At 47.1% G+C, this 19,410-nt stretch overlaps 1 protein-coding gene and 1 long non-coding RNA gene across 2 annotated transcripts; one reads left to right on the forward strand and one right to left on the reverse strand.

Moving 5' to 3' along the window:
- Positions 1-11,530: 11,530 nt before the first annotated feature.
- On the reverse strand, positions 11,531-19,200 carry LOC137422095 (microtubule-associated protein 1 light chain 3 alpha). Its single transcript, XM_068108846.2, has 4 exons — positions 18,935-19,200; positions 18,330-18,385; positions 14,006-14,112; positions 11,531-13,030 (listed from the first exon to the last, which is right to left on the reverse strand). Exons 1-4 carry the CDS (start codon positions 18,972-18,974, stop codon positions 12,850-12,852), a joined length of 384 nt encoding a protein of 127 aa, XP_067964947.1. The 5' UTR covers positions 18,975-19,200; the 3' UTR covers positions 11,531-12,849.
- Positions 16,700-17,218, forward strand: LOC137422097 (uncharacterized). The gene is made up of 2 exons (XR_010983450.2): positions 16,700-16,972; positions 17,017-17,218. It is a non-coding gene; the product is annotated as an uncharacterized LOC137422097 (long non-coding RNA).
- Positions 19,201-19,410: the final 210 nt, after the last annotated feature.

Raw genomic sequence — 19,410 nt, forward strand, 5'->3', positions numbered from 1 at the left:
TGCGACGTCTCCCTCGGGCGTCCTCGCCCCATCGTGCCCGCGGGCTGGCAGCGCCAGGTGTTTGACGCCATCCACGGCCTGTCCCACCCGGGCGCGAGGGCCTCCCAAAGGCTGATCGCCGACAAGTTCGTCTGGCATGGCCTCCGGAAGGCCGTCCGCGGCTGGGCCAGGACGTGCCTCGCGTGCCAGCGCGCCAAGGTGCACCGGCACACCCAGGCCCCGTTGGCCCCGTTCACGGTGCCGGAACGCCGGTTTGACCACGTCCACGTGGACCTGGTGGGACCTCTGCCCCCCTCGCGGGGTTTCACCTACGTCCTCACCATGGTGGACCGCACCACCCGGTGGCCGGAGGCCGTGCCCTTGGCGTCGACAACGGCTGCCGATGTCGCGCAGGCTTTCATCGCCACCTGGGTCGCCCGGTTCGGCGCCCCCTCAGACATCTCATCCGACCGCGGCCCCCAGTTCACCTCGGAGCTCTGGGGGGCGGTTGCGCAGGGGCTCGGGGTCCGGCTGCACCGAACCACGGCCTACCACCCCCAGGCTAACGGCCTGTGTGAGCGATTTCACCACTCATTGAAGGCCGCGCTCCGGGCCACCCTCCGCGACGGCGGCTGGGTCGACAGGCTCCCCTGGGTCCTGCTGGGCCTCCGGACGGCGCCCAAGGAGGACCTTTGCGCATCCGCGGCGGAATTGGTCTTCGGGCAACCGCTGCGGGTGCCGGGCGAGTTCCTCCCCGACTCCACGGCACCATGGTCCGCGGCACAGCAGCGCTCCGCTCTGCAAGAGACCGCCCAGAGGTTCGCCCCGGTGCCAACGGCATGCCACGGGCACCCACCGACGCACGTCGCCCCGGAGCTTCGCACGGCGGAGTACGTCTTCGTCCGCCACGATGCCCATCGGACACCACTGCGGCCCCCGTACGACGGGCCTTTCCGCGTGCTGGAGACCGGGGCGAAGCACTTCACCCTGGACATCGGCGGTACTCCTGACCGCGTTTCGGTAGACCGCCTCAAGCCGGCCCACCTCGATGTGGACCATCCACCGCCAGTGGCCCAACCCCCACGTCGGGGCCGCCCTCCTGCGGGCGGACCCCCGGCACCGCCCAGCCCCGCCGCCACGCCGCCCCCCGGTCCTGCACCCATCCCAGGGGCATCCCACCTGGCATCCCTGCACCCCAGACGCCGCCGATCGCCAGGGGGCGCTTCGGCCGGGTCATTCGTCTGCCCCGCAAACTGGCCCTCCAGGTGCGCGGGAATTCTGGGGGGGCGCGTGTGGCGGACACAAAAGCCCACTGGCGTGGTGACATCATTCCGCGCACCAAGTGGGCGGTGGCCACGCACCAGGGGTAGGCGTGGCCTCATGATATACACCGGGCGCCCAGCCCGGGACAGTACAGTGTTACAGTGTAGTCTTACAATAAAGACGTTTATATGTTACCGCTTGTCCGCTTCCTCCTTGCTCACAAGCAGCGCGCGTAACGCCGCGCTTTAATATAATGCCTAAGATATTAGATTTTTGGGTTTGTGCGGTGGACATTTTTTATTTTACCTCATCACGGGCTTCAGAGGAAATATTCATCTTGGCACAATATGTCAAATCATTTAGTACATATCAACCATCATCTATGCCAAGTTTGGTGCTTTTCCCACAAAACCCACAATTTATCCAAATTGTGTCACGTATCTGCCTCACGAAAACCATTAAGGCAGCAGCAGGCTTATTTTCCTGGATGAAAAACATAAAATAAAGTTATTTTCTTGAGTTAAGATCATGAAACTTACTTTTAATAATAATGATGATGATGATGATGAAATTGATCAAGTAGTGCGATGGTGACGTTGATGATGGTAAAGACAAGTTGATGGAGATGACGTCGGGGGGTTTGAGGGTGTTATTGTGTTGACAGCCCATGGTAATTAGGTGAAGAAATGTGCAAAAGAGTTCGCCAACCCGCGATTACTCGAGTGCATTGACCGCAATCCGCAAAACCTTGTGTAAACAAATGAATCGGATAGAGCAAATACCCAAAAGGAATAACCCACAAATGGTGAGGCTGAAGGAGCTGGGGCTCCCACGACGATCGGAAGAATGGACGCGACAAAAAGCTGGAATTCATCCGAGTTGCTTTAATCAAACCAAACACTCAGGCACTCTGAAAAGCCCGTTTATCGGGCAGCAATATATATACATATTATCCCGGAGCGTTTGCCCAGGAAAGGCGAGAGGGGGCGTGGCCCAGCGTCCTGGCTGCGGCCTGGCAAGTTGAGGGCGAGCCTGCCCGGGCATGCCCGGGCGTCCCGACCGAGGCCTGGCAAGTTGAGCGCGGGCCTGCCCGGGCGTCCTGGACGAGCCCGGCATGGTGATCGCTCCACGTCCTTGATAGGTGCAAGGCGATTGTGAAAACCCAGCGGTAGCCGCTACAAGGCCTTCCTCACTTCAATTGTAATAAAATAATGATTTTAAAGATCAGTAACTCGGTTTGGCGCTACTGAAAGTCATACACACCAAACACCCTAATTTCCTGTAATAAGACAACGTTGTCAGTTTAGAAGCTGGAGGCTTTATTGAGCGGCATCGTACGTCGCCATATTGGCGACCTTCTTCAACCCATACACGAGGCTCGCCCTCTCAAGCTACACATCCATATATATTATGGTTCTTGGAAGTATGATGAAGGCAATTTGTGTTTTAGAGTGTTCAAGTATATAATTCAATTTAAATAAAGTTTTCAACAGCTTTATAGATATATAAATAAATTAATTCCAGGTTTTACCGCCGTTTTACGCAGTGTCTATTACACCACCCGTTACATGACATTCGTTATTTGTGCCTGTTGTTTGTATCCATCATGACGTAATGAAAAACGGTTAGTTTCCTGTTTGGAATGATTTTACATTTTGTTTGACTGTGAGATCGACTGAGTAAACAAATTATCTCACTCCTCTCTGCGCATGCGTGATCGGGACGAATTCGGCGCCAAGAGATGTCAAAACGGCAAACCTGACTTCCGATGTATGTTCTGATTAATGATCAAAATACAACATTCATTTTAAACAAGTTGTTCCTCGATTATAAACTGATCACATGGATGGACATGAACCAATTGCTAAACCCCGCTTTTCAACATCAACAACTCTCTATGTGTGCGGGGTAATAAACAAATTGGTGGATGAAGAAATGATACAAACATATACATTCGAAGTGCTGATGATAAAACAAACGTTCATACTTTGGATACATCAAGCAAACAAAAAACGAGTCTGGAGAAATCAACCATGCTGTGTGTGCTTCAGGGAAGAAGAGGAAGACGCAGACCATGTATGTGCTCATGGATGGCGGAAATGATGCAACCAAACTGGGTATGGTTGAGGAACAACTTAAATTTCTGCAAGGTGTGCCCCACGGAAGACCATGATTAGCTATGTATACACCTTAATACGGAGTCCCTCTTGCACCACATTCTAGAGCAAAGCCCTCCTGCACCACATCTGCAGAGCCGTGCCCTCCTGCACCATGTCCTACATACTGTAGCCGTGCCATCCTGCACCACATCTGCAGTGCCAGACCGTATCGAAGGCACGTGATATGTCGAGGGAGACAGCTCTGATATCCTGTTTCGCATTGAGGACCTCCATCCATTGTTGAGACAGCAGAAGCAACATGTCGAGAGTAGAATGACCTGGTCTGAATCCAAATTGATGATCAGAGATCAAACCATTGGAGAAGAGGAAGGATTTGATATCCGAAGCAATGATGGATTCCATGACTTTGCTGATAATTGGGAGCAGGCTAATTGGTCTGTAGTTGCAAGGATCTGTTTTTGCACCTTTTTTGTGTACAGCGCTAATGTTTGCTGATTTCCAAGATGCTGGCAGATGACCTTGAGCAAAAGAGAGGGTGAAAAGAACAGAGAGAGGGTGAGATAAAGCGGCAGAGCAGGATTTTAGGACCCGTGGACTGATGCCGTCTGGTCCAGTTGCAGAATCAGTCGAGGTTTGACAAAAACTTCTCCACATTGTCAGGCGAGGACACAGAGTCCAGGAGCAGTTGGGTTCGACCGGGTAAGGTGGGAACAGAGAGAGATGGGTTTGGGACACAAGAATTTGAGGCAAACACAGAGTTGAGGCATTCGGCTTTGTCACGTGCAGTGTCAACTGTTTAGCCATTTGAAGTAAGGGAGGGGATGGAGGGGGAACAAACACCAGAAACGGATTTGACCAGGTGCCACCAGGATGTGGAGGAAGGAGACAGTTTTGAGAGTTCATTCTTGAGTGTGGAGAGATAGTGCTTCCTGGCACTCCTGAGGGTAGACACACACTTGTTCCGAGCTTGGTGGAAGGTACTGAGATTGCCTTCAGTTGGATTTGCCTTCAAAGAGGCAAAGGCAAGTTGTTTCAGGGCAACTGCCTCACCACAAGATTCAGTGTACCATGGACGGGAGGAAGGGTAAGACAACTGAAGACGAGATGGGACAAATCTGTGCATGAGAGAGAGCAGTTTGCTTTGGAAGAATTCCCAAGAAGAATTGATGTCAGAGGCAGTAGAGATGGGAGACCAGTCCAGATGATTGATGGCTGCTTGCAGCCCATGCCAGTCAGCCTGAGTGAAATGCCAGACTCGTTGGCGCTGAGGAGGCTCTCTGAGAATGGCCAGAGAGATGTCCACTTTAACAAGCACATGATCAGAAGAACTGATTGGAGCAGAAAAAGAGCAGCAGACATTTGCAGGGAAGTTAGTCCTAACCAAGTCGAGAAGAGAAGATACTCCATTGTAGTGTAGCAGCATAGCAAACCTGTTGTGCATTTTGTGATACAAGCACCAAATTTGGCACAAATGTACACTAATATGTTGCGAACATTTTCAGATATTGGGCCACTTGAAATTCCGTAATTTTCTTTTTCAAATTTTTTCAAATTTCGTAATTTCAAATTTTTCGGGTGACACCGTCACAATTTCGGTCTTCGAGGCCGGCCGATATAGTGGGGCGGCTTAGCCCAAATATTCAAAAGAATTGTGCATTTTGTGATACAAGCACCAAATTTGGCACAAATGTACATTAATATGTTGCGAACATTGTGTGGTCAGCAATGAAGACGAGAGTCTGAATTACATGTATGCAAAAGACCTTGTGAACCAGTGAAGCAAATACACGGGTAAGCATGAATTAAATCTAGGGCATGATATAATTTCCATGATGTTTACCTCTACACTCAATGGTGGAAGGAGGTAATGTTTTGATCCCAGCTTGTCTGTATGTCTGTTTGTCTGTTAGTCCACAAAATTCCAGACAAAGCTTGTAGTAGTGGTAGTTGTAGTGGTAGTGGTGATAACAGAAATTGTTATATAGAACTGAACTTATATTATTATTATATGCAGAAAATAACTTCATTTCTATATGCCCTGCAGTGGACAGGTTAATTGGTTTATGCACTGAAGGGGTCACCCTGGTGTGCACTGCTGTGTTCTGCCTCACTGAGTTGTTCAGGTATGATGTACTCAGCACAAGCTTCCGGTCGGCCCGGAGGTGGGGGTGCGGGGCCTGTCACGGAACGTCAAAACAAACGGCCTGCCGGGGCCGCCCAAAAGTCGGGCGTGAGGGGCGCGTCCACTAATGGAACGCCTCTCGCTTCCCAGATCGAGGGCCACGTGGTCAGGAGAACCTCGTCCCTTCCGGTCACACTTTGCCTATCGGCCGGCCTCGAAGACCGAAATTGTGACGGTGTCACCCGAAAAATTTGAAATTACGAAATTTGAAAAAAAAAAATACGGAATTTCAAGTGGCCCAATATCTGAAAATGTTCGCAACATATTAATGTACATTTGTGCCAAATTTGGTGCTTGTATCACAAAATGCACAATTCTTTTGAATATTTGGGCTAAGCCGCCCCACTATTGACTGAGATCCGGATTGATTGGGAAATTGAAAGATTGTGTCAGTCGCAATGAGTCGCAGAAGTCCTTTGCTGAGGTGCCATGCCGGGTGAAAGAGGAACCCACACCCAGCCAGCTGGCATGATGACAGTTGAAGTCGCCACATATGAGGAAGAGAGAGTTTGGATGAGTTGATAGAAGTTGGTCCATGTTGTCAGACAGCGAAATGTAAATGGAGTCATAACTGTTTGGAGGACGGTACAGAACACATATGAACAAAAGGTGGGAGCTGAGAGGAATCCGTAGCCAGAGGTACTCCTGGGGGTGTGGTGGAGAGAGGGCAGTGCAAGGAGAGTGAGGAAGAGAGTCTTTGATAAAGATAGCAACCCCACCACCAGGACGAGGCTCCGGTCTATCATACCGGAGGAGGGAGTAACCAGGAAGAGATATTAAGGAATCAGACATCTTGAAGGAGGAAAGTTTCTGTTCAGCAGATTACGTCTGGTTTGTCAGTGGAATGAGTTGAAGAGGAAATAGAAAAGAGCCTTTTAAATAGGAAGAAAAACAGCGTGTTGTAATATACCACTGAATAAAACACTGCAGGGGAAAGTTTAAACATATTTAAACAGAACTGTGAAGAACAATATTATATTCACAAAAACACCAACGGAGAGAGGGCCTAGAGGGACAACCACGAGTCATGTGAACAGGGCAAAAGGTGGAAGGAAAGTTTAAGCACTTTTAAATTGAACAGTGAAAATGATCTGGGGAATGGGGTGACAATGGGGGTGAAATGGGGGTAAAACTCATGGTCAAAGAACGAATGAACGAAAAGAACAAAGAAGGAAATGTTTTTTTTTTGTTGTTGTTAAGATTTTACACAAGGAAGTATGGGGTGAAAAGACTGGGAAAAAACTGAGAGAACGAGAGTAGATGGACCACAATCGACCGCTGAGAGAAAACAAAGCCTCAAGGTAGGAAGCTTAAAGAACTAGTCTGCAAATAACGCGGCACAAAATACTCGACTATTTTATACAGATATGAAAGATGAACACCGAGAATCTTCCTGCCGACACACTTTAGGTACACACACACAAGATAAATACAGTTTCGACAGAAATACAATTGTTAACAATTACTTAACTGCGAGCGTGCGTGAAGATCGTGGACAGCTTCGAAAAACAGTGACCTCCCCGACAAGATCTCGTGAGGTCTCGCGAGTTTGATCAAATATTAATGTCATATTGCCTTCCCAATCTGCCCAAAATCAATCTGTCGTGTTTGCGGCCAGGTCAAAGGAGAGAAAGTAGGGGACGCTCTCATCTCGTACTTTAGATCAACAACAACATGCATTTTAAAGGCCATTTTCCCTGCTAGAGCGGGGGTTAGCCTTGCGGTCCCCATGACAATCTTCTCCATTTTGCCCTATTTTCTGCATCTCTCCTTGTTAACCCCCTTGCCCGCATTTCTTCTTCCACCATCTTTAGCCAAGTCTTTCTCGGTCTTCCCCGTCTTCTACTTCCTTCTACATTCATTTCCATCACTCTTCTCAACCAGTCATTTTCATCCTTCCTCAACACATGACCAAACCATCTCAACCTGTTCCTCTTCACAGCATCAATCACAGGCTCTATTCCCATCATCTTTCGCAATTCATCATTTGTCTTCCTCTCTCTCAACGATACTCCGCACATCCGTCGAACCATTCACATTTCCAACCTTCGTTGCTGCTCTACGTTCATTACCCATGTCTCGCTCCCATAAATCATAACACTTCTCACACATGCAGCATACACCTTTCCCTTCAGCTTCAACGACACTCCCCTCATCATCAGCACGCCACTCAATTCCCGAAACTTCTTCCATGCACATCTCACTCGAGCAACCGTTGCCGAGTCTGATCCACCTTCTCCATTCAGCATGTCTCCGAGGTAGCAAAATGTTTTCACACCTTCCAGCTTCACGCCGTCTCCAAGATCCAACTCAACATTTCCTCCATCTGCAGCTCCCTCTGTGCACACCTTACATTTGAATGTAGCTGCCACACTGGTTAATGACCCTCTCAGACCACTACATTTTTGATGAACCCACTCAGCGCACATTGTACACTGAATGGAGTTCACTCCGACACCCTTCCTACACACAGCACAGGGCCACTTCCCAGTTCTTTCCACCTCACCACATGCTTTACCACTTGCCATCACCTTCGTCTTTCCGATATTCACCTTCAGACCTTTTGTCTCCATACATTCCTTCCACGTGTTCATCTTTTCCTTCAGTCCATCCATACTTTCCGCAATCAACACCAGATCATCTGCATACAACAACTCCCACGGTAAACCCTCCTTTACATTCTGAGCCAGCACCTCCATCACAGCTACAAATAGTAGTGGACTTGGTACCGACCCCTGATGCACTCCCACCTTCACCTCAAACTCACCACTGTTCCCGTCCTTCGTCCTTACAGCTGTGCGCGCTCTTTTGTACATTGCCATCACTACTCTGATCAACCATTCCTCCACTCCTAACTTCCTCAATGCCCATGTCAATACTTTGCGTGGAACCCGATCGAATGCTTTCTCCAGATCAACAAACCCAAGAAACAACTTCTTCCTCTTCTCCATGTACTTCTCCTGCAACTGCCTCACAATGAAAAGCGCGTCTGTCGTTCCTCTTCCTGGCATAAATCCAAACTGCATTTTGTCGATCTTCACTTTCTTCCTTATCCTCCTCTCCAACACCCTTTCCAATACCTTCATTCCATGCTCCAATAACTTTATCGCTCGGTACGAGCCACACTCCAGAGGGTCACCTTTCCCCTTGTATAGAGGGACGAGGGTACTCAGTTCCCAATCCACTGGAATGCGGCCTTCTTTCACCACCAGATTACAGATCTCTGTCATTCTCTTCACACCCCAACTTCCTGCTGCCTTCAACATATCTCCCACAACTCCCGTCGGCCCTCCCGCTTTTCTACCCTTCATTGCTTTTATCGCTTCCTCAACTTCCTTCTCAGTTATCTTCTCTGCCGGTCCTAAAACTGGGTTACTCTCTATGTTGCCATCCCATTCATTCTCTGTATTCAACAGCATTTCCATATATCTTTTCCATCTTCCTTTAATTCCATCTGGGTCGACAACGATTTGTCCCACTTCATCCTTCAAGCAGCTCACCCCCATCACATCACACCTCTCTTTCGCTATCTGCTTTGCAATCCTGAATACTGCTTTCTGACCCTCTTCCGAATCCAAGCGTTCTCCAAACATTTTCCTACATGTCTCCTGCGCCTTTGCTACCTCTTTCTTTGCAGCCTTCCTGGCTGCCGTATAACTTTCATGCTCTGCTGTTTCTGCTCCCGTACCCTTCGCCTTCTGCCACTCCTTGAACTTCTTCCTCTTCTCGTCAATCCTCTTTCCAACTTCATCATCCCACCACCATGTTTCCGAGTGCCTCGGTGGTCCTTTTGTCCATCCACATACCTCACCAACGGCTCCCAACAGACTAGCTTTCATTGACATCCAACCACTTTCAAGCTCAACCACATCATCCTCGACCCTACTCAGCCTCTCTTTTAATGCCTCCCTTACTGTCACCTCTTTCAACCTCCACACCTTCATTCTCGGTTGGTACTTCACCCGCCGAGCTCTCCTCGCACCTTTCACCCTTACGTCGCAGACAACCAAGTGGTGCTGTGAAACAGCCTCCTCCCCCAGGATCACCTTTGTGTCTCGGAGGTGCCCCCTATCTCGCCTACGCACCATCAGGTCGTCAACGGTTGTCGTCGACCCACCTGACGTGTATGTAACAAGCTTATTATCCTCTTTCTGGAACTGAGTATTACAAATCAACAAATCAGCTCCATCAGCAAACTCCAAAATCCTTTCACCTTCTCCATTTCTCACACCATATCCGTAACCCCCATGAACTCCGTCAAAACCATCCATACTCCTTCCCACATGTCAATTTAGGTCTCCTCCTACCACAACAACTTCCTCATCTTTCACGTTTTCCATCAGCTTCTCTATCGCACACCAGAACTTGTCCTTCTCTTCATCGCTCCGACCAACCTGCGGAGCATATCCCGAGATGACGTTCACCAAGAGCTTTCCAATCATCATTTTCACCATCATCAACCTATCACTCACTCTAGTCACACTCACCACACTGTCTACAAACTCCTCAGAAAACAGGACACCAACACCATTCACGCCCTCCAAGCACCCTTGCCACACAAACTTGTATTTCTGTCCCTGCCTACCCTTCAACATTCTCACACCACTTCCCTTCCATCTCGTCTCTTGCACACAACATATGTCCACTCTTCTTCTGACCAATACTTCCACCACTTCTCCTGATCTCCCTGTCATTGTCCCTACATTCCATGTCCCAAACCTCAGAAACCGATCTCCACTTCGGGCTGTACCCTGCCCACATGTAGTTGTAATCGTACTTTAGATCGAAGAATGAAAATACCACGATTGCATTGGAAACTAGAATGGCACTCGGTAGAGACCGTACCACCACCATGGCAATCGGTGGAGACTACCAGCACCACGGCACTCGGTAGAGACTGTACCAGCACCACGGCACTCGGTAGAGACTGTACCAGCACCACGGCACTCGGTAGAGACCGTACCACCACCACGGCACTCGGTAGAGACCGTACCACCACCACGGCACTCGGTCGAGACCGTACCACCACCACCTAACAACTCGGTAGAGACCGTACCACCACCATGGCAATCGGTAGAGACCGTACCACCACCATGGCACTCGGTGGAGACCGTACCAGCACCACGGCACTCGGTCGAGACTGTACCAGCACCACGGCACTCGGTAGACTGTACCAGCACCACGGCACTCGGTAGAGGCCGTACCACCACCACGGCACTCAGTAGAGACCGTACCACCACCACCTAACAACTCGGTAGAGACCGTATCACCACCATGGCACTTGGTAGTGACCGTACCACCACCACCTTGGAACTCGGTAGAGACCGTATCATCACCATGGCACTCGGTAGCGACCGTACCACCACCACCTTGGAACTCGGTAGAGACCGTATCACCACCACCATGCTGAGCAGTTTACGTTTTGTACCCCACTAATAGGCCAGATCTGCATTCGGACCTGAAACAAAACGAATCGGCTCGTTCTCATCACCTCCCCAACTCCTCCACCTAGTTTTGTCATAATCCGTGCACAACGTTTTCAGATATCCTGCTCACAGACAGACAGGGGTGAAAACAAAATCTCCATCCATCTGCGTTCGGAGAGGTAAGAAACATGGAACAGCACAGTCTTCACTGTGTAATAAATTATCAGGTAGAACAGACTTTTAAACAGTTTTTACAACTAATGACATGTCTGAGAAGCAGCAAGACCGAACTGCAAAGTTAAAACACGATAAGATGAAAAGGACGGGAAGGGATACTAAAGGGTGGAAGTAACGCATGTTGCATGTTGTTGTGGTGGTTGGATGTGTTCATCGATAACATTCAAACAGGGCGGTACATCACGTTCGTGTTCTACTCGTGATGTCCAGCGTTTACTCGTTTTCATAGCGACCGAGCACCATTCACGCACGCTCATGGAAACACAAGGCTGGTTCTCCTGTACTCAGCGAGACATTCACCAAAAAAAGTGAGACAAATAAAATCCACATCAACGCCTTTATTTCTGTACCAAACTACTGGATAACGTTTGTATAAAATCCCCAATCATCTGGAATCAAAATCAATATTAAAATAAAAGAAAGTATATTTCTGATCATCGTCGGTAAGCAGCAGAGAGTGAGTTTACAATGTTATTACACTGTAATGTACTGTATACACATTCTTGGTTGATGACGATACAAAATAATTGCTTCAACATTCAAGGTTTAAAGTGGAATATCTCTTCGACTTTTTGTAAAATATAAACTATTTGAAAAAAACAAAGGCCTGCAATCAAGCAATTATTTTGTTTAGGATAAACTGGAGTTAGTGTTTGAACCTCAAGTCATCGTTTCCCTTCCACATGTTCAACCTTCGAATGGCTGAACCCACACGGATCGAGTTTTTTTTCTTGTGCGTTTTAAGGAATGCAGAATATTATCAAATATCAATACCAAGTAAAAGGCCCTTTGGTTACGATTTATGACGAGTAATAATAACAACAAATCTTTCAGAATTGCAATGCAATACACCTTTGTCCGAAGATGAAATTTAGAGCGTGCAATAAAGTAAAACTAAAACAAATCGAGCATCCCGTATAATCCAGTGAGGAAGCGGCCCAATAATTAAAAACTCACATTTCAATGTATAACGTCTCGGTGAATCCTCCAATGACGGTAAGACATTTTCTTTAACAAGATTCATATTGCATATTCAATGTCTCTCGAAAGTATTAAAAAGAAACCGATTTTGTGCATTTTGCAACCAAAGTGGAATATTTGAAAGTGAAAATCATCTTCCTCTTGAAACGAAAAGAAACATGTTCATTTTCTGACGAAACCTTAAAGTTAGAAGAGTGTGAACGATCGTTTTAAGGCCATTTTCCCCCACTAGAGTGGGGGTTAGCCTTGCGGGCCCCATGACAATCATGGTTCCCTGTTTGAGGCAATGTTTTTATGGCCGGATGCCCTTCCTGACGCCAACCCTTGGTCACGCTCTTCGATGCGCAGGGATACGGTGTACCTATTCTAAATCGGGGTACACACCGTGATCATTCATCCCAGCAAGCTGGTACTCAAATAGCCGACCTCGGAGGGATGACAGGCTGAGTCAACCCCCCTGGCGTTAATTCAGCGATCGACCGGGATTCGAATCCAGGATCCTAGGATCCCAAACCAGCACCCTAACCGCTAAGCCAACACCAGGCTAAAGTTAGAAGAGTGTAAATCAGAAAAAGCGTTATCAAAAATATAATGTGCACAATTTGATGTAAAATGGAGATGTAATGCTCTGGAAAGATTGATCAAAGACCACGGTTTATGGTTATGTGAGAGGGAGACGCGTTCTCCCAAAAGTCTCCTGGGATGCGTACGTGACGTACAGGAATCCATCTTCATCGTGCTGCTGCTCGTAGATCTGGGAGATGGGAACGGAGACACTGACCATGCTGCGTTGGTTCACCAACAGGAAGAAGGCTTGATTGGGGCTCAGGTGCAGCCGACGTCTAAGATAAGCATCAGGAGCATGCAGTCAGCCGACAATACTGCAGCCCAAGCAAGTATATTGAAGAACACCGAACACTGGCATGTATTATGACAGACTAACAAAAGTACCCGTCGCTTCACTCACGGATTTAATGAAAAGACAACATTTACGTCGTAAACATTCTGCTCCATTCACTCTACAATTTGGTCATCTTCCATCTGCTTGGAAGTCAGCTAACGACACCATCAACCATCCTTACTGCTTAGATATGGCGTGAGCAAAAATCACTTCCGCTTCGCTGCGACGCTCCGTGTTGGATGCTTTGGTTTCAACCTCTGCTTAAAATGAGTGAAATTAAACATTTTGAAAATTTCGAATTATTCTCACTCATATTTCACCATCACCGTAATTCATATTGTGAAGAAGATTATGATTTGTAATACCACACGATATACGTTTCCATAGAGAGAATTAGGGTCTTCCCCTCCCCCCTGAACCCTTTCCCTCAGATTATACTTCCCAGAGGCAACATGCAAAACCTGGTTGGAACTGGTTCAGTAGGTCTTTTTAGTTTTTGAAGCATATAGAAACTAGAAAGGCGCTCGGCGCAGGGCATACCTCCACCAGGCTGAACAGATTACGTTTTGTGTCCACCGATGGGCCGGATCTGGATTCGGACCCGAACCAAAAGCTAATGGGCTCGTTCTTGTCCCCTAACCAACTCATCCACCAGGTTTTGTCATAATTTGTGCACAACTTTTTACGTTATCATGTTCTTTATCGTTTTTGGCCTGATCTCTCAATGGTGAAGAATCACCTAACAAATTCCCAGATGCAGATCCGGATCTTCACCAAAATCTAAAAATTTAGTCCGTGTCACATACCCAACCTTTCCACCAAATTTCGTCCGACCCCATTCACAACTATTTGAGATATTTGGTTCACAAACAAACAAACGAAAAAACCGATAACAAAAAAAAGAAAAAAAACTCACCTGATGATCTTTACCACATTGCTCATGTTTACATGATCAGGAACAAGGAATTTGATTTTATCAAGCTGTGGCAGTTGTCTCTCTCCCATGTAACGTTCAATAATCACCTTTTGACAAAGGGGGGAAAAGAGGGGAAATCAAATCAATAAAAGTCAAAACTATATTGTTAAACAGAACATTTTCTACAAGAAAAGTATGTGAGTAAAACGCGGGAGAGAACACATCATACAATTGGTGCTTGAGATGCAAAGAGCTTGAATATATTTAGGCACAACAGGTAAGTTCAAGTGAAACTTCAGGTGGACTTGGTGATCACAAAAACACACCTCCCTATGGTGAGCCAGCATGTTCCATCAGATGCAAGGCCAGAGATCGTGTACGCAAGTACATGAGAGTGACATGCCGGTCCTGAAGTGCAGCGTTGACGTGTACAAGGTGTTGTCGTGTGGTCACTCATAAAGATGAAGTTGGTAGCTTGCTCTCAAACCAGAGTGATGACGACAGGTGTAATGCTTTAATCCCTGCATCTCACACGAGTCACAGCGCCCCTCCGAATGATGACAAGATCAGTTCTTCGGTCATCTGGAATTGTAGCCCATGCCATCGGACTGCCTCTCTGAACTGATCATGGTGATAAATTCCACCACTACCTCATGTCATCCCCCATGCTCACCACCAACCTCACCACCCATCCATACTGATCTATTCCACCCCAAACGACTCCATTCCCAGGCACTCACCTTTTCCAGGTTATTTTGATTTTCCCCTCTCTCCCTCATCTTTCGGTTGTTAGTTATCGGTTGGTTTGTTCCTTTTCTGTTTCATCCCCATTTTTCCCTTCCTCTTCTTCCTCTTTCATTCAGCTTGTGTGCAGCTTGTTCACCCCAATATGTCCTTCTCCCCCCTTAATCTCTTTTTTGCCCTCACTTCTATTCTGCTGTTGGTGTTATCCCCTTTCCATTTTGTTCCAGTCCATTCTGTGATAGCTCTTCCATGAGCCTCGACCACACACTTTATACCAAAAGAAGAAGAAATGTAATACTATGAGCAAATCACCACCTTATCTCCATACTTGAACACTTCCATCATTAATGCCGAGGCATGACCCAGGACATGTTTCTGAAAAGAATTGGTTGTCACCAGTTCACCCTCAATTTGCACCTACATTAGTATGGCGAATGATCGAGAAAACGTTGATGGTTATATTGACGACATTCTGAAGTCTAAACCATACTCGCACTTGGAGCGAGTACGTTTCCACCCTCGAAGCTACAACGTAGATGTCTGCAGCCTGCCTCACAGCCAGACCATCTAAATGTGCTATTGGGATAGACATCCCAAGCTTTGTGGGTCACCAAATATAACATGGCTCCATGCTATTCCCAGACTTCTTGTTAGGCATTCATGACAACATGGGAAATATCAGGGACATACAGGGGAGAGAAAAGTCAGGGAGCAACCGGGAGAGAAGAGTCATGGAGAGAGCGAGAGAGCGGGAGAGCGGGAGAGAAGAGTCAGGGAGCGAGCGGGAGAGAAGAGTCAGGGAGTGAGCGGGAGAGAAGTCGGAGCGAGTGGGAGAGAAGAGTCAGGGAGCGAGCGAGAGAGAAGAGTCGGAGCGAGTGGGAGAGAAGAGTCAGGGAGCGAGTGGGAGAGAAGAGTCAGGGAGCGAGTGGGAGAGAAGAGTCAGGGAGCGAGTGGGAGAGAAGAGTCAGGGAGCGAGTGGGAGAGAAGAGTCAGGGAGCGAGTGGGAGAGAAGAGTCGGAGCGAGCGGGAGAGAAGAGTCAAGGAGAGAGCGGGAGAGAAGAGTCAAGGAGAGAGCGGGAGAGAAGAGTCAAGGAGAGAGCGGGAGAGAAGAGTCAAGGAGAGAGCGGGAGAGAAGAGTCAAGGAGAGAGCGGGAGAGAAGAGTCAAGGAGAGAGCGGGAGAGAAGAGTCAAGGAGAGAGCGGGAGAGAAGAGTCAGGGAGCGAGTGGGAGAGAAGAGTCGGAGCGAGTGGGAAAGAAGAGTCAGGGAGCGAGTGGGAGAGAAGAGTCAGGGAGCGAGTGGGAGAGAAGAGTCAGGGAGCGAGTGGGAGAGAAGAGTCGGAGCGAGCGGGAGAGAAGAGTCGGAGCGAGCGGGAGAGAAGAGTCAAGGAGAGAGCGGGAGAGAAGAGTCTAGGAGAGAGCAGGAGAGAAGAGTCAAGGAGAGAGCGGGAGAGAAGAGTCAGTGAGCGAGTGGGAGAGAAGAGTGTGAGGGAGTGGGAGAGAGGAGTCAGTGAGGGAGTGGGAGAGAAGAGTCAGGGAACGAGCGGGAGAGAAGAGTCAGTGAGGGAGCAGGAGAGAAGAATCAGTGAGCGAGTGGGAGAGAAGAGTCAGTGAGCGAGTGGGAGAGAAGAGTCAGTGAGTACGTGGGATAGAAGAGTCAGTGAGTACGTGGGCTGGAAGAGTCAGTGAGTACGTGGGCTGGAAGAGTCAGTGAGTGAGTGAGAGAGAGAAGAGTCAGTGAGGGAGTGTGAGAAGAGTCAGTGAGGGAGTGTGAGAAGAGTCAGTGAGGGAGTGTGAGAAGAGTCAGTGAGTGAGTGGGAGAGAAGAGTCAGTGAGTACGTGGGATAGAAGAGTCAGTGAGTGAGAGAGAGAGAGAAGAGTCAGGGAGCGAGCAGGAGACAAAAGTCAGGGAGAGAGTGTGAAAGAAGGGTCAGTGAGCGAGTGGGAGAGAAGAGTCAGTGAGTAAGTGGGATAAAAGAGTCAGTGAGTGAGTGAGAGAAGAGTCAGGGAATAAGCAGGAGACAAAAGTCAGGGAGCGAGCAGGAGAGACGAGTCAGCGAGCGAGTGGGAGAGAAGAGTCAGTGAGGGAGAGAAGTCAGTGAGGGAGAGAAGTCAGTGAGGGAGAGAAGTCAGTGAGGGAGAGGGAGAGAAGAGTCAGTGAGGGAGTGGGAGAGAAGAGTCAGTGAGGGAGTGGGAGAGAAGAGTCAGTGAGCAAGCAGGAGAGAAGTCAGTGAGCAAGCAGGAGAGAAGTCAGTGAGCAAGCAGGAGAGAAGTCAGTGAGCAAGCAGGAGAGAAGAGTCAGTGAGGGAGAGGGAGAGAAGAGTCAGTGAGGGAGTGGCAGAGAAGAGTCAGTGAGTGAGCGGGAGAGAAGAGTCACCTCTTGCTTTGTGGTGTACAGTGTCCATGCTCGTGTGTTACTGTTGTGTTGCATTTATTTCTTCATCTTGATAATAAACTCAACTTTGGACTATATCCTGTCTGCTGGTTTGGACTTGGAGCTCAACTGAGCAAAGAACCTTGTGTTTGTGACAAAATGGAACAAGTAGGGAAAGTTCATTTTATGCTCAAACAGGATACACACACACATATACATACACATACACATATACATACACACACACATATACACACACATAAATACACATACACACACACACACATATACATACACACACACATATACATACACATACACATACATACACATATACATATACATACACATACACATACACATACATATATACATACACACATATACATACACACACATATACATACACACACACATACACACATACACACACACATATACATACACATATACATATACACACACATATACATACACATACACACACACGCACCGACACATATACATACATATACATACACACACAAACATACACATACACACACACACATATACATACACACACACATACACATACACACATACATATACACACACATATACATATACACACACACATATACATACACACACACATATACATATACATACACACACATATACATATACATACACACACACACATACACACACACATATACATATACATACACACACATATACATATACATACACATACACGCACACATATACATATACATACACACACACATATACATATACATACACACACATATACATATACATACACATACACGCACACATATACATATACATACACACACACATATACATATACATACACACACACATATAAAGGATCAGTTTATCAAACAGTGCTATATAAAACCCTTTTTGGTACAGACCAAGATCCCCATAGAGAAATTACTTTTTTCTGGTTTTAAAACCATCTCGGGTTCGAATTAGTACCTGACGTATACATACAATTCACTTGAACACTTCAAAAAGGTATTTTAAAGAAACAACTACCTCTTGCAGGGCACACAAACTTAATAGCACATGACCTATGAGTAACCACAATAATATATCCACAATAAATTTAAACTAACAGCATCAATACATTAAGGTATTTTACAAAAGTTTACTTACACTGGTGACTCAGTAAAAAAAGGAAAACGATAAACTCACAGGGATTTTATTTGGGTGTTTTTTCCGAATTTGTAAAACATCTTCCACACGATCTTCTGAAAAAGGAAAACAAAAAACAACAACAACAACAATGCATTACATATTGTGCATCAACATAAAGGGCATTGGAGTTTTTTTCAAACAAAACAATGTTTTACAACAGTTGCTCATTCAGATGTACAACGATATACGAGAACAGCACTCGGTAGAGCACACACCTCCGCCAGGTGAACAGGTGACATTTTGTATCCCACCGACAGGCAGGATCTGGATCCTGACCTGAACCAAAATCGAATTGGCTGTTTCAAGTCACCTGAACAACGCATCCACCAAGTTTTGTCATAATCCAAATGTCATAATGTCAAATCACATACATGTACATACATATATATATATATACACACACACACATCTCGTTTTTTCATTTCTGTCCCTCACAATTCTCTCTCTTTTATTCATATACACACACACACACACACACACACACACACACACACACACACACACACACACACACACACACACACACACACACACACACACACACACACACACACACACACACACACACACACACACACACACACACAATCAGTTAAACCTACCAAAAGTCTGTCTTTGCTTGTAAGGTTTCTCCGCCGCCATTTCTCCACAACACGACCAGGGACTATCGATCGAACAGAGGTTCAAACGAACAAACAACACACGACAACTTCCTGAACATTAACGATTCTCTGAACAACCTTAATAACATCAACTTATTACACAATGCATAAACATTAAAAAAAACAATGTTCAATACGGATGTAAACTTTCAATTTGACATCCATTTAAAATGTTGGGAGATATAAAATGGAACTACAGTTGCGCTATCATAAATACCATCGGTACACCACAATGATAACAGTAGGACTACGCATTCATGTTGTCGTGCCGTGTATGGCCGAGTGAGGCGGCTGTGGGCGGGGCCTAGTGAGGCCTGCGTTGCCTGGAATAAAGTGGGTGCATGTTTATACACGACCAGAACAGAACGTCGTCTTCTTCTTCAAATAAATTACCACCCACAACACAGTCCGTGATC

The sequence above is a fragment of the Myxine glutinosa genome, chromosome 2 (assembly GCF_964187855.1).
Source record: "Myxine glutinosa chromosome 2, kmMyxGlut1.1, whole genome shotgun sequence".
Classification (NCBI taxonomy): Eukaryota; Metazoa; Chordata; class Myxini; order Myxiniformes; family Myxinidae; genus Myxine; species Myxine glutinosa.

Coding starts and splice junctions, on each gene's coding strand:
- LOC137422095 (XM_068108846.2), bottom strand. CDS start 18,974: ATGGCGGCGGAGAAACCTTACAAGCAAAGACAGACTTTTG. Junction 14,113..18,329: donor AACACCCAAATAAAATCCCT/GTGAGTTTATCG, acceptor CTTTGTCAAAAG/GTGATTATTGAACGTTACAT. Junction 13,031..14,005: donor AATGTGGTAAAGATCATCAG/GTGAGTTTTTTT, acceptor TGCTTATCTTAG/ACGTCGGCTGCACCTGAGCC.